The sequence below is a fragment of the Chrysochloris asiatica genome, unplaced genomic scaffold (assembly GCF_000296735.1).
Source record: "Chrysochloris asiatica unplaced genomic scaffold, ChrAsi1.0 scaffold00319, whole genome shotgun sequence".
Lineage (NCBI taxonomy): Eukaryota > Metazoa > Chordata > Mammalia > Afrosoricida > Chrysochloridae > Chrysochloris > Chrysochloris asiatica.
The window spans coordinates 2,493,826-2,509,575 of NW_006408837.1; the positions used below are offsets into that span (position 1 = coordinate 2,493,826).

Below are 15,750 nucleotides of genomic sequence, written 5' to 3' on the forward strand. Positions count from 1 at the left end.
GAGCCAGGGGTGCTGGGCCACGGGGGTGGGGAGGAAGGCTTCAGCTGTGCCCGCTCTCCCAAACAGCTGAAGCTCTGTGGCAGGAAGGGCAGGGCTAGTCATTCCTGGCTACTCTCCCGTTTTAATGAGGCGCAACTTTGCAGGAATACTGAATCCTAAAATCCTGGAACGCACAAGGAGCCAACAGAGGGCCCTTTGTCTCAAAGAAAGCATGTGTGTGCACAGACACACTCACAAATGCACTTGTGCAACTCATGCTCATATGACACTCGTGTACATGTGTGCACGCACCCCCTCACACCTGTGCTTACACGCATGTGCACTCTCACCCACACTCACCCACACAAACCCCCATGTGCACACATTCAGCTGTTCACACCTCAATGTGCATCCACACTCGTGCTCACAGTGTGCACACAACACATGTGAGTGTGCGCACACATGACGGCTCACAATTGCACATGCTCACACTCACACACATGCACTCAGCTGCACACAAACACGCACACTCATGTGCATACACACTCATGCTCATGGTGTGTACAGATGGCTCACAATTGTACACGCTCACACTCACACACATGCACATTCAGCCGCACACTGGTGTGCACTCACACATTATACACACACGAGTGTGCAGGCATGTGAGGGTACAGGTTTGTGTGGCTCCTGCATGCACTCAGTCACTCACACGCACACATACTTGTGTGTGCACTCAGATACTCACACTCGTGTGTGCACACACCACAAGCCCACTCACGCAATTGTACACACTCTCAAGTAGGCATGTTCACAAAGTTGTAGCGACCCTGTAAAGGTTTCCAAGGGCTTTCTCAATCTTTAGGGGAGCAGAAAGCTCCGTCTTCCTCCTGTGGAGTAGCTTGTGGCTGAAACTGACGACCTTGTATGTCACCGTCCAGTACTTATCCTATGGAGCATGAAACCAGAAGGCGTTGGGCCTGTGTGCCTAGGGTTCAAGTCTGCAGACGCCATCTGTCTTGTGTACACCTCACACCCCAGTGGAACTGCCAGAGTCAGAAGCAGAGCCGACTTAGAAGTGGGTTTGGGGCTGCTGCAGGGACCCTCCTGGCCACATCCTTTAGCGTGTCCAAGAACCTCCGAGACAGCCCATAAGCTTTCCTGTCAGCAGTGGTCAGTCCCCTCCCTGATCGCCACAGGCCTGGTGTGTGTGTGTGTGGAGCTTGTGAGAGGAGACTGCTGTGTCCCCTAGCACTCTATCAAAGGTAAAAACGTGGAGACTAGGGAGATTCATCAGAGCGCTCTCACCCTGGAGATCTACACTTGTCTTTGTGTTTACTCCTGATAGAAAGATGAGGCTTTCTGCTCCCGTAAAGATTTACAGCCTTGGAAACCCTATACAGGGTCGCTATGAGTTGGAATCGACTCCACGGCACATAACAACAACAACAACAAAGACTTCATAAAGTGTCCTGGTGTGGGCACTGTGGGGAAATGCACTGGACTGCAAGGTCGGTTGGAACCGAAAAGTTGGTGGTTCAAGCTCACCAGCCGCTCCTCGGAAAGACACTAAACAGCATGTTACTTATATCATTGAAGATGGGGGTCTCTTTCCTCTCCTACTCACTACAACACACACACATTCACACACTTTCTAACACAAGGATTTTCAGCACAGCGGGTGCAGACAGCTGAGAGTACATGCCTCCTCCAACCTGGCCTGCCCAATGGCCTAAAGCCCTTCCCGCAGTCCCGTCATGGGCCACCCAGCTGTACTCTGTCCATTGTCCTTGATGAGGACCCTCCCTGGACAAAACCGCAGCACAGAGTGGTTGGAAAGTGCCGTGCCTTCTCAGCGGGTCACTGGCCCTGCACACAGTGAGCATGGAGGGGCAGGCTTCTAGGGTCTAGTCTCCCAGATGGACTCTGCCAGTGGCATCCTAGTAGTGACAGGGAGCGTCCACCCAGGGCCTTCCTCTCCATCGGAACCTGGAGTGCACAGTCTCCATGCCTCCCATGCTAGGACCCAACGTGCTGACCACAAGCTTCCTGGCAGGTCCCTTGTTCACACGAAGACTCGCCTCTGCAGCGTCTTTTCCTATCTCAAGGATTCCTCCATCAAGTGCCCACCATGGGGTGTCCCCTCCCCTCCCTCCTGCGGGGTCTGTGCCTTCACACGCACCCCCACCCTAGCTCTCTGATCCCAGCTAAGAGCCCTGACTACACCAAACCTCAGCTCCATCAGTGTCTCCACAGGGTGGAAACACGCCACCATGCGGACAGTTTCCACAAATCCAGAAAAGAAGAGAGCGCAGAAATACACGGCTCAGGGACTCAGAGCACTGGGGAGCCCCCATCTCCAGCCTGAGGGCTCCATGAGGAGCAACGGGACAGTCTGGCCTTCCTTGGTGGTTTGGCCATTGCGGTGGGCACCCTCAACACCACAGTGAGACTGTCCTGCTTCATACAGCAGGTCTGCCTTCTTTCTGGTAGGAAGGCGGCCACCCAGGGCAGTCCACTATACAAACAAATCACCCTGCCAGGGGACTTCTAAACTTGAGTGAGAAAACTCCATTATCTTTGCCTCCAACTTTCTGAGACCCCTCACATGTGTCCTTTCTCTTACTGGTAGGTAGGCAGCAAGACTGTTTCTGTTTAGGGTTCTTTTGAAGAATGATGTTTTGAATTGTTGCCTATGTCTTTTGGTCCATGTGAGCAGGTATCTCTGTTGGCGCCTGTATTTGGGAGTGGAGCTGCTAAGGAGGATGGAGTCCTGGTGTGGCGCTGTGAGCTAATGCATCAGACTGCAAAGCTGTTTAAACTGCAAGGTCGGCAGTTCAAGCTCACCAGCTGCTCCTTGGAAAACCCTATACAGGGTCGCTATAGGTCAGAATCAACTTGACGGCACTTAACAACAACAACAAATGCAGCAGATGATCCCACAGGGTTTTCAGTGAGGTTGTCAAGGATTTTGTTTTACTTGGATCCACGATCAACACTCGGGGAAGCAGCAGCGAGCAACCAAAAGACATATTACATTAGGCAAACGTGCGTCACAAGACCGCTTTAAAGTGTTCAAGAGCTAAGATGTCAGTTTGAGAACTAAGATGCACCTGACCCAAGCCAGGATATTTTCAATCACCTCATATGCATGTGAAAGCTGGACAATGAATAAGGAAGTCTGTCCTGGTTATGTACCCTCAAATCAATTCTGACTCATAGTGACCCTGTATAGAATTTCTGAGGAGCAGCTGGTGGGTTTGCAGTGCTTGTCCTACAGCGCCACACCAGTGCCCCTGAACAGGAAGACCACAGAAGAACTGATGTATCTGAACTGGGGCTGGAGAAGTATACTGACAGTCCCATCAGCTGCCAGCAGAACCAACAAGTCTGCCTTGAAAGTACAGTCAAGAAAGCTCCTGAGAAGCCAGGAGGGCGAGACCCTCTAGGTCACCTGTGGGCAGCATTCTCCAGGGTGGCAGGTGCACACCAGGTGGGAGCAGGGGCAGGGCTACAGAGTAGGATGTCAGCCCCACCCCCACTCCAACACAGCGCCCAGAGATGGCCACCCGGTCAGCTCCCCGTGGTCAGCGGACAGAGGTGGGAATGGTCCAACTAGGTTCACAGACAGGTCAGCCCAAGACGTCGGTGTGAGCCAAAGTCGGTGTGAGCCTGGGAAACAGCAGCACCCGCCGTCTATTCTGCGCACCAAAAGTGGCGGTCCAAAGGTGAGAACAGGTTCATACTTGAGAGGAGGATGGAGGGTCCTGCTGGCTGGTCCAGAGCCAGGACACTACAGGCAGGACAATCAGGGAGAAGGTGGCCAGTTACAGAACACAGTCCACAAAGACAGCGGGCTACGCCCTACTGTGGTGAGTAGCAACTGGGATCTGAAAAGCTCGCGATTGGCCATCGAAGGTACAACGACTGCTCTCTCTGTGTGTGGAGGAAAGACAAGTGAGGAAAGCCAATGACTCCTAGCAACAGCCTGAGGGACCACCTGATCGCGAGACCAGAACAAGATGGCGCCCAACAGCCACAGCCAACTGTCACCTCTGAAGGTCCTGGGCAGAGTGGGAGGATGATGTGGAACAAAACGCAAATCCTAACAAACGCAGCCTCACTAACAGAACTGGAGACTGCGGCCCTTCATCACCCTTAGGTCTGGAACCAAGCTCACTTCCATGGCCTCCAAGGGGAGGTAAGACAAACAGGCCCTGAGAATCCCCAGCCACGTGTACCCAGAACATGTACCCAAGACAAAGAAGGATTAGGAACAGCAGACTGGAGACAGGAACACAGGGAGGAAGAGGCATGAGCGAGGCCACACTGCGGAGACTGCAATCCACAAGATGGAACAAAATGAATCAACTGCTGAGCGGAGAACTGATCTGCTCTGTAAACCTGCACCCAATTCACAACGAAAACTCAAAACAAAGCCAATAAAGACAGAGGCATGGCTGTAGGGGGAGTGAGCAAAACGAAGACTTCTCCCTGCACCGTCTTGCCCTCCAAACCCAGCCCCTGAGCAGGCGCTAAGCAACCCAGCATTCACAGCGACCAACATCCAGCTTCTGTGTCAGCTACCATGGGCTGGCACCGTGTACAAGCACCAAGGAGCCCTGGAGGCTGGCATGGGTCCCACAGAGGGCCAGACCTGGGTTGATGATCGCTGGGCCCCTCTGTGGGACCACTCATAACCTAGAAGGGTCTGAAGGCCAGACCACAAGAGAGGACGGGAAGCCAGAAGCCACCTTCGCCCTGTGGCTCAGACTCATCAGTGACACCCCACCATAGGTGCAGTGCCCCATCGGTTAGAAGCGGGTCACAGGTCCAGCCCACACTCAGGGCAGGGGACTGCATGTGGCCTGGGGCCCCCTCAGAGACTGCCTGGTACCACTGCCGAAGAGTCACCGAGAGATCCTGAGGGAGGGGGTTTCCACAGAGTCCCCTCCGAAAGGGGCCGGGCTCAGTGACCCCACATGAGCTCGCTCATTGACATCTACAGAAAAGGGCACCACATGGGTTACCATGATAGGGGTGGTGGGAGTTCACTGCAGAAGAGCCTGGCGGACACCATGGTTGCCCAGGGCCATGGGCAGGCGGGCAGCAGGACTCGTGCCGAGTAGGGGAGAGGTGAGCCCAGGAAGAGGTGGCCACTTTCAGGGACATTCGTCCCCACGCTGTGCACGAGGACCTCGGCTCAGTGCACGAGAGACTACGTCCAGCCCCAGCCGAGAGGCACAGACAGGAGGAGGGTGAACACAGGGCAGGTCCAGCGACAGAACGGAAGCCGCATGCTGGACCGATGCTGCCACCGAGTGGGACACACTGGACGGCTACACCGCCACAAGGCAGCTCTGTGTGCGGGCTCGGCACCGACACAGGGGTGACCACAGCACCCTCCTCGAGGTGTCCATGAGGCTGATGGGAACAGAGCCTAGCAGGCAGATCACAAAACAAAACCCCACGGTCCTCACAGCGACCCTGTAGGATGGAGTAGAACTGCCCTGTAGGGTTCCCAAGACTGCCATCTTTATGAGAGCCAACTGCCATCTATGTCTCCTGCAGAGCGGCTGGAGGGTTCGAACCACCGACCTTTCGGTTAGCACTTAACCTACAGTGCCATCAGAGCTTCTTGGCACACAGAAATGAACCCTAAAGATCACTATGGCGGTTGCAGACACACCAAACCAAACCCGGGATCACCAGGACTTTCCTCCGCAGTGCCGCTGGGTGGGGGTTAGTCATCCAGTGCAAATCGTGTGCCCCACTCAGGACCAAAGGTGTCTAAATGCACATGGGGAGGCCTCCCCTCCTGCCTCCTGGGGGACAGGGGTTACCGCGGAGAGGGAGGGTCTTGTGGATATTAAGGAGACTTCGGATACATCTGGAAGATCGTTTTTGTTAAAAACTTGGAAAAGTAACAAAAATTAAGTTACCTCAAGATCATCCAGTGAACGAGTGATGCTAAACCTCTTGGCTCTCCCAAAAGATCTCCGGGCAGACGTCCGCTGAGAAGTGTGAGCGAATCCAACGCCACAGCCAGGTTTCGAACCCTAAACACAGAGAAAGAATGACATCAAGTAACGCCCAGGGAAGACGTGCCCTTCATGGTCGCCACGTGCCCCTCAGTGCCACAAACAGAAGGAAAAACGAGACGTTCAAAGTCACCCAGGAATGGAAAACAGATTTGCTCCGTGAACGTTCACCCAAGCCACAATAAAGAGTTAAAAATAAATAAAAACATAGAAGGAAATAAAAGGATGATACTGGGTGGACTGTGGCACTGTAGGATTAACACTGGACTGCAAGACTGCAAACCACAAAGTCGGAGGTTCAAATCCTCAGAAACCCTATACAGGGTCGCTACGAATGGGAATCAACTCAACAGTACTTGACAACAACCTCCACAACCACAAAGCAGCCCCAGTCCCAGGAAGTCACCTGCACGTGTCACCTGTTCCCATGTTTGCAAAGCAGGTGTAATTACCTGTGAATAGGCTGGTCTCCAGCCAGGGCACGCCCCGATACGCCTTTATAGCCTGAGCCTTCAGCAGGTGTGGACTCCCCGGCACCCTCACCCAGGAGGTGCTCAGGATGAATCCAACCCACCAAACAGGGGCCTTCAGTCAGTGTGCAGTCTGTTCCAGGCTCTGACCCGCTCCGGGTCCACACCAGCGGCTCAGGGAGCGAACCTCACAAACACACAAGGCTTACTAACACACAAGTGCACTGTGAGATCGGGGGAAAATGTAACAAGGAAACAGGAAAGAAAAAAACACCTGCAAATATCTACAGCACTTGCGCAGAATCAGGGGAGCTGCCCACAGACAGACACATCACCAGTGGGGAGAGACGAGGCTGCACCCAGCTGACAGACCAGAAGGCCGAGGACTGAGGTTTTCTCGGCATCATGAGGGCAGTGGGGCTAGCGCCCCCTGCTGGCACTGAAGAGCTCCTCCTCTCCCCACCAGGCCTCAGAAGTAGGCATCTGGGTACAAGTCTTTAATTAGTGTCATCACATCTCCACTTTCTAGCATGGAAAACGAGGGCCCACAACACCAAAGGCGGCAAACGGGGGTGGCAAGTGGGCCACACCGTAACATCAGTACAGCCCATCAGTTAAAACCCCCACCCGTCCCCCATATGCAACACACCACACATACACACATCTCCGTGCCAACGCCAAGCATTCCCCAAAGCACGACTTAGGGAGCTGACTGGCCTAGTACAATAAGGGGCCAGGGCTGCCCAGCAGACAGGAGGCAGCCTTGTGAAAGGCAACTGGACAGAAAGCCCCAGGAGGCTGAGGACGGGGCCGCTTCCCCACGAGACTCCCCATCTGGCCTCTCATGCCCCGCCGTGGCACTGGGTACGCATAGCGGGTGCTCAGTAAATGTGTGTTGAACAAATCAGCTCTGACACATGAGACCGTGTCACCTCAGCTGGATAGCAGGCTGTCCACATGCTCATCATCCACACAGAGAGGGAGGTTTCTATTCAGGGCTAGCTAGTCGGCAAACCTGGTGTTTCACGTGACCGGTGACAGCCAGGTGTGGTTGTGGCTCTGTGCCCTGGAGTGGATTCCCACAGGGCAGGTCATCTTTCCACCTCCTTTGATAAACATTCTGTTCAGCTCTCCTATTCCATCTTGCCTTCCAATCATTTCTCTACATATGTTCAAGAGCCAGCTTCAGAGTGTCTTCAGACAGCCATTTCAGTCTTTTCCTTCTTTCAGGTCTTCTTAATGACCTTGTACTTGCCCCATTTATGATATTCTTGACGTCATCCCACAAATCCTCTCGTCTTCAGTCATTAGCATCTAATGCATCAAATCTGCTCTTGAGATGGTCTGTAAATTCAAGCAGGATGTGTTCGAGGTCCTATTTTGGCTCCCGTGGACTTGTTTTCATTTTCTTCAGCTTCCACCTGAACTTGCACATGACCAATTGATGGCCTGTTCCACAGTCTGCCCTGGCCTTGTTCTGGATGATGATATGGAGCTTTTCCACAGTCTCTTTCCACAGAGGTAGTCAATTTGATGTCTGTGTATTCCATCTGGTGAGGTCCATGTGTATAGTCACCTTTTATGTTGTTTAAAAAGGTCTTACAAAATTTTCTCAAGCGATCTCCAGCATCGCTTCTATCACCAAGGCCATATTTTCCAACTACTGGTTCTTCCTCTTTGTTTCCAACCCTTGCATTCCAATCACCAGTTATGATCAATATATCTTGATTGCTTGTCTGGTCAATTTCTGACTGAAGAAGTTGGTTGTTGCGGACCGTGTAAGACTGGTCAGAGGTTCAAGGCCCTATAGGCCCGAGTGTAACAAATGAAGCCACTTGGCAGTTAATAGCAGATTGTTTTTCATCAAATTGTTTAGTCATATTTATTTAATTCCAAACATGAGCCCTGGATGTCCACAGAGAAATGCAATATTCCCCTAAATTTCTAAGGTCAAGATTTTCCCCCTAGAACCAAGGCAGTAAAACTTCCTCAGAGGACGAACAAGGACAGGTTTACTGGGATTAAGCAGGGAGGCTCTGGAGAGGAACTGCCCGGGGTATATTCACTTGGGGTGGAGCGGTAAATTCTGGGAATACGGGATTAAGGACAATGGGGGCAACGCCCTCGGACCACCCTGGGTTCAATCAGTTTGATCCAAGTGAAGGTTAAACCCAGTAAGGAAGAAAGGAATATTGGTTTAAGTAAGGTTTACTGGCTTAACTTATCTTAAAGATTGTCTTGTCTGAATAATACCATTCTTCTGTAAAGATCCCTCCCCGCTTGGTGTGAAGCTCCTCCCCTGAATAAAGCAGAGGTCCAAGCCTCCCCAGGTGTGTATTACTGGTTGGAAGGCATGGAGTAAAGATTGCAGGGCATTACTGGTTGGAAGGCATGTAGTAACGATTGCAGTACATTACAGGTTGGAAGGCATGCAGTAAAGATTGCAGGGCAGTGAGTCGCTGCCTGCAGAGGCCATGATGCCTGTAGTCCCAAGCCTGCCCACCAGTGATGTATCCACCCTGGCTTTGGGGTGCCTCATTGTCTCCCTTCTTCTGTCTGTGTATTCTTTCGCTATCCCTATCGCCGCTGGATCACCCCTCCTCGTGAACCAAACACTCGTGACAACTATGTCGAGGGAAAACCCCGACAGTTGGTAATTTTTTCAATTGAGGTATCATTTACTTTGGTGGTTGGTGCAAAAACTTGAAGAATCATTGTATTAACTGGTCTTCCTTATGTGGTTGTTATTAAATGCCATGGAATCGGTTCCGACTCATAGCAATGATCTGTACAGTTTCTGAGGTTATAAATCTTTGCAGGCGCAGGAAGCTTCATCTTTCTCTCACTGGTCTTCCTTGTAGGCATATGGATAGTATCCTGCCACCGACTGCTTCGTACTTCAAGAGAGATCTTGAAATGTTGTTTCTGGTGATGAATACGATGCCACAACACAATCTGTTGTTCCAGCACAGTAAATCATGTGATCACTTGATTCTAAATGGTGGATGCCAGTCTAGTTCAGTTCGTTAATGCCTAGGACATGGGCCTTTATGCATTGAACTTCATTTTTGATGACTTCTAATGAGCCTAGATTCTTGTTTCATCCATTCCACGTTCTGATTATTAACAGATGTTTGCCGTTGTTGTCATTGTGAGTTGTGCCCCATCAGCATACAAAGGTCCCAAAGGCTTTATCCCATCCACGTCATCACCGTCAACTCGACTTTAGGAGTTGGCTCCTCCCCAGTCGTATTCTGAGTGCCTTGCAGCCCGAGGGGCTCATCCCCTTTAGGGACTCTAGCAGACAGCGCCCTACTACTGTTCCCAAGGTAACCTTTCAGAGTTTGTCCTAGTCTGGACGCTCCACTGAAACCTGTCCACTGTGGGTGACACACCTGCTGGTAGGTAAAACACTGGGGGCACAGCTTCCAGAATCACAACCACACACAAGTCACCATAGTAGGGCAGAATGGCAGACAAGTGGTGGTCACAATGGACAGGGAAGAGAAAAGAGGAAACCAACCCTTCAGGAGACAGACTGGTACAGTGGCTGCGACAATGAACTCAAACGTACCAACCGTGAGGCTGGCATGGGTCCGAGAGGTGTTTCCTTTTGTCATGCGGGGTGGTCGCTATGAGTCAGAACTGACTCCTTGGCACCTACCAAAGACAATGTGCATTTTCAAAGAAAGGAAATGAAAGGGAAAGAATATTCTTAAGATCATAAGGGTGGAGCAATTAAATGAGAGGGCCCATTGGATGGTGGACAATGGCTCCCTTGGAGAGGGGGGAGGGAGAGGGGGAGGGCAGGAAAAGCTGAAAATAGAACAGAGGACTTGGACCTTTTCCAGTTGCACGTGGTTTGATGCTGTAATTTTCATGGCGTTATCATATATTACTTTTAATAGGAATATTGAGTGGCTAACAAGATAGTGCACACCCACCTAGCCCATAATACACGAGCTAGAACTCTACAAACCGAAGACCTTCCCTGCTCCTGGCCTGCTTGGTCTGGAGAGGCGCACGCCCTCCTCACCGGTCATTCCTGCACTTACACGTCTGGCCGCCCGGCATGTAGCCCCACGCCTGAAGCACTCCAGCATTGTTTGCGTCGAGCCTTTAAAAGGTGAAGCGTCCATGCCTTCTGCGTTTTGTCTCATTTAGTAGCACTGTTGTCCCATTTATTGAGGTCAATGCGAGCAGCATGAGCTCATTTAGATGTAATTCCTGAGTTTTCAAGTCGATGCCAATAGTCCACATTTTTTCTCCCAGTCTTCCAGGAACAGCTTACTGAAGATTCATCAGGCACCAGCTGGAGACAATCCGCTGAAGGAACAGGGCGGGTCTTAGAGGACTCCATACAGGACCAGAATCGCTGACCATGAGACGGTACTAGATGGTGCGCTGCTGGAATCCAGGGGTCTGGGAATCTGGGGGCGGGGGACGCTGAATCCAGAAAGGCCTCTTGCCGAACTTTTGCTTCCCATTCTGACAATTTTGGAGGTCCGCTGCCTTGATGTCTTCAGTCCCGAGAGGAGAATGGCTCTCCATGAATTGGAAAACACATCTACCATCTGACAATCTGAGTCAACAAAGGGACTGTCCTTCGGATGGACTGAGTGCCCCCAGTGGCCGAGACGACGCAGACTTGCTGAGACATGGCTCCGAGGATGGGGTTCAGAAACCAGGGAGCGCTCTGGAGTGTCTCTCAGTGATTCCACCACTGAAGAATCAGACCCTCCATAACCCACCATGGGTCTGACTGAGGGCAATGAAGCAGGCACGCGGACTGCCAACAACTCCAGCCTCTCAGTCGGCGTCACGGGCAAGTCTGCGCAGGCTGTCATCTCTTCTCCTTGCTGGTTACCCCGACCCAAACCAACCACTGCCCTCGAGTCGACTCTGGCAAACAGTACCCCTATAGGACAGATGCAGATGGACTCCTGGTGTGACGCTGGAGAAAGCACTGGACTTGGAACCTCAGGTCAGCAGATCAAATCCACCAGCTGCTCTTCAGAAACAGTACGCAGGATCACTGTGAGCTGAAACTGACTCAACAGCACTTAACAACAACAACAAAGGATTTATAGATTTACCCCAAAGAGTATCTGCAGCTGCAAATCTTTATGAAAGCAGTCTTCATCTCTCACAGAGCAGCAGGTGGGTTTGAACCACCAACCTTGTGATGAGCAGACCAAAGCCTAGCCCACAATGTCCCCAGAGCTCCTGGGTGCCGGGTTAGATGTTCCTTATTTGTTTGTATAATTAACTATTTTTTTCTTTGTTTCTGTCTTACTTTCTTCCTCTTATCAATTGATATACCAGTTTGTTAATGGTTACACCTTACAGTTTCCTCTTTCGGTAACCCAATATCTGGGACAATAAAACGGAGAAATTTGATGATTAACTAACACCACTCATCTGTCAGTTTGTCGCACTGTGGCAGCCTCCGTATTGCTGTGATTCTGGAAGCTATGCCAAGGGTATTTTAACTACCAGCAGGATCACCCACAGTGAACCGGTTTCAGCTGAGTTTCCAGATGAAGACAGACTAGGAAGAAGGAAAGATGAACTAATCCGGAATGTGTAACCACTGAAAACCTTATGAATAGCAGTGGAACACTGTCAGCACCAGAATACTGAATACTGAAACATTGAAACATGATGAAGAGCACCCGGATATGGTCAGATGTAGTCCCCTCAATTTGAAACGCTTTCCGCATACGCCTGGGAAAGAGCTGTCTTCTCAAAGCAGAGCTGACTGTCATGGCACAAATAGAGTAGAGCCTTCAGGACCTTCATTTGCTGATGGGACAAGACTCAAAATGAAGAGAAACAGCTGCAAACATCCATTAATAACTGGAACATTTGTTGTTGTTGTTGTTGTTAGGTGCCATCAAGTTGGTACCGACTCATAGAGACCCTATGCACAGCAGAACGAAACACTGCCTGATCCTGGGCCAGCCTCACCACTATTGTCACGCTTGAGTCCATTGATGCTGCCACTTGGCCAATCCATCACATTGGGGATCTTCCTCTTTTTCTCTGACCCTCCACCTTAGTAAACATGACATCCTTCTCCAGCGACTGGTCCCTCCTGACAATATGTCTGAAGTATGAGAGACAAAGTCTGGCCATCCTGGCCTCTAAGGAGCATTCTGGCTGCACTTCTTCCAACACAGAGTTGTTGGTTCTTTTGGCAACCCACATTTCAATATTCTCCTCCAACACCATAACTCAAAGGCATCAATTCTTCTACGATCTTCCTTATTCACTGTCCAGCTTTCACATGCATATGAGGTTATCGAAAATACCATGGCTTGGGTCAGGCGCACCTTAGTCCTCAAGCTGACATCTCTGCTCTTCAACACTTGAAAAAGGTCTTGTGCAGCAGATTTGCCTAATGCAATATGTCATTTGATCTGTTGACTGCTGCTTCTGTGAGTGTTGATAGTTGATCCAAGAAGAATGAAGTCCTTGACAATTTCAATCTTTTTTCCATTGATAAGAATGGTGTTTATTGGTCCAATGTTGAGGGGTTTTGTTTTCTTTACATTGAGATGTAATCCATATCGAAGGCTGTGCTCTTTGATCTTCATCAGTAAATGTTTTAAGTCCTCTTCACTTTCAGCGATCAAGGTTGTATCATCTGCATATCGCAGGTTGTTAATGAGTCTTCCTCAAATCCTGATGCCACGTTTTTCTTCACAGAACCCAGCTTCTCGTATTATTTGCTCAGCAGACAGGTTGAATAAGTATGGTGAAAGAACACAACTATGTCGCACACCTGTCCCAATTTTAAAACATTCAATGTTCTGTGCGAACAACTGCCTCTTGGTCCAAACACAGACTCCTCATGAGCACAATTATGTACGAAGTATGAATCTAGAAGAATTGGAAATAGTCAAAAATGAAAGGGAATGCATAAACATCAATATCCAGAAATGGACTGGTATTAGCGATTCTGAATCTGACAGTCACAAGATTTATTATGCCAGGAATGACACATAACTGTGCTCGTGAGGAACCTGTACATAGACCAAGAGGCAAGTGTTCAAACAGAATAAGGGAACAATGAATGGCTTAAAATGAGGAAATGTGTGTGCCACGGTTCTATTCTTTCACCACACTTATTCAATGTGTATGCTGAGCATATAATCCAAGAAACTAGATGACATCAAGAAAAAGGTAGACTCAGGGTTGGAGGAAGACTCATTAACAACATGTGATATACAAATGATACAACCTTGCTTGCTGAAAGAGAAGAGGACTTAAAATACTTACTGATGAAGATCAAAGAGCACAGCCTTCAGTAAGGGTTGCATCTCAGTGTAAAGAAAACAAGGAACAAACAAGATGGCGGATCGGGCGGAAGTGCAGTGAGGAGCTCCATCAGCAACAACACAGAATACCAGACCAAGCAGGCTCAGGGGATGGTGCCAGAACTCCAAACCACATACAAAGGAATATTTAGAAGGATGGAAGGTTTATAGCCAGTGGAATTTATAGCAGAAGCAAGAAATCCTGTGCTTTCTAATCCAAGACGCCATCTTGGGTGAGAACAAAGGGGGCAAGGATCAGAGTAGCCACGGATGCCTGACAGAACCACGGAGATAAAGGTGTGGACATTCTTTATTTTTATATCTGTTCATTGATCTCTCGCTGCCTGTGCACCTCCATTCAGGGGACTAGACGGGGTGCCTGAGTGAGTGGACACCCCACCCCAGCCCCACCCCCAGAGGGTTCTACTACACATATGCACATATCTCCTCGAAATGTACAGCGACAGTTTCCACTTAAAAATCAAACGGCAGCACAAAATGGTCACAGCTGGCCCTGAACTGTTTATCTGGGGAAAGGTCTGAACGGGGATTATAGAGCAGGATAGGCAAACTAATCAGGAAATAGGCCAAAAATCAAATTGTGAGTTACATCACAACGACCAACAGTGGCATCTTGAAATTCCTCAGTAAGAAGAGTGAAAAGGGAAGCCCATCTTCTGATCACATCTACCTGGAGGCAATCAGAAAGCATAAAAAATATCAAAACACACACCCATCTAAGTATTAAAGCCACAGATAACTCCTGAATATGCCCAAAAAACAAAAACAGATGACCATATCAGCACATGTCCAGAAACGAGATAAAGTGACTGAGGCAAATGAGCTGGCAGTAGACCTACACTCCACACTGAAAGGAGGGCAGGCTTTGAAACTTCCTGAGAAGGAATTCAGAAAAATGATTATAAAATATATCAAAACACTTTACAATGTAGTTGAGAAAAATAAGGAAGAAGTCAGGAAAACAATCAAGTAAGACAGATACAGCACTGGAAACTATTTAAAACCTAACATCCCAAAAAATGAAAAGATAAGTATTCAAGAAGCTCAATGAACCCCAGGAAGGATAGACCCTAAAAGAAAATCACTAAGGCATATCATAATCAAGCTCTCCAAAATCAAAGATAAGAAGACAAGACTGAAAGCAGCTATGGAAAAAAGAGGTGTAACATACAAAGGCAAACAAGTCAGATTAAGCTCAGGTATCTCAACAGAAACCATTCAGGCAAGAAGGCAATGGAGAGACATATATAAAACCCTGAAAGAAAAAAAACAACAACTGCCAACCAAGAATCCTCTACCCAGCAAAGCTGTCAATCATATACAATGGTGTAATCAACACATTCCAGGATAAACAGAAGCTAAGGGATTTTGTCAAAGCCAATCCTGAGATGAAAAACATCCTAAAGGGAGTTCTATGGACAGAGAACCAACAAGAACAGACAACAACCAGAGATTGACATATGGGACAGCATCACCTGAAACTCAATTGAAAAATGGAAGAGTCAAGAACAGAATAAAATTATAAGAACAGAGGATCTGGGAGGTCATTCTATGATCAAAACAATTATAATGTGAAAGAAGATAAACACAGAGGAACAGAGATCCAAGTGGTGGGAAGGTCAGGTAGATTACAGTATAAAACAGACTGTCTTAAGTGGAGGGAAAAGTTAGTGGAATATAAGGTAACCACAATGGTGGAATCGAGGTGGGGGGTTTAGGGGGAGGTGGAAGGAGGTGACAATAGAGCACAGGGTAATGGCAGACACATCATAGTTGGGGTGTTGGGGAGGGCAATACAAGAAGAGGGATGAGGCGGAAGAACAAGATAGACAGGGGAACACTGAGACAGGTTTGCATGGGCTAAGTGGGACAGAGGTAAATAGTGATGCATGCTCAACCTTGGAACAACAGGGCTCT

At 49.3% G+C, this 15,750-nt stretch overlaps 1 protein-coding gene across 1 annotated transcript in view; it reads right to left on the reverse strand.

Annotated features, from left to right (window-relative positions):
- Positions 1 to 15,750, reverse strand: part of RGS12 (regulator of G-protein signaling 12) — an 81,722-nt gene that overhangs the window by 55,133 nt on the left and 10,839 nt on the right. The window contains exon 2 of the mRNA XM_006875328.1: positions 5,922 to 6,038. Within this exon, the coding sequence (XP_006875390.1) occupies positions 5,922 to 6,038 (117 nt within the window). The remainder of the gene's footprint in view (positions 1 to 5,921; positions 6,039 to 15,750) is intronic.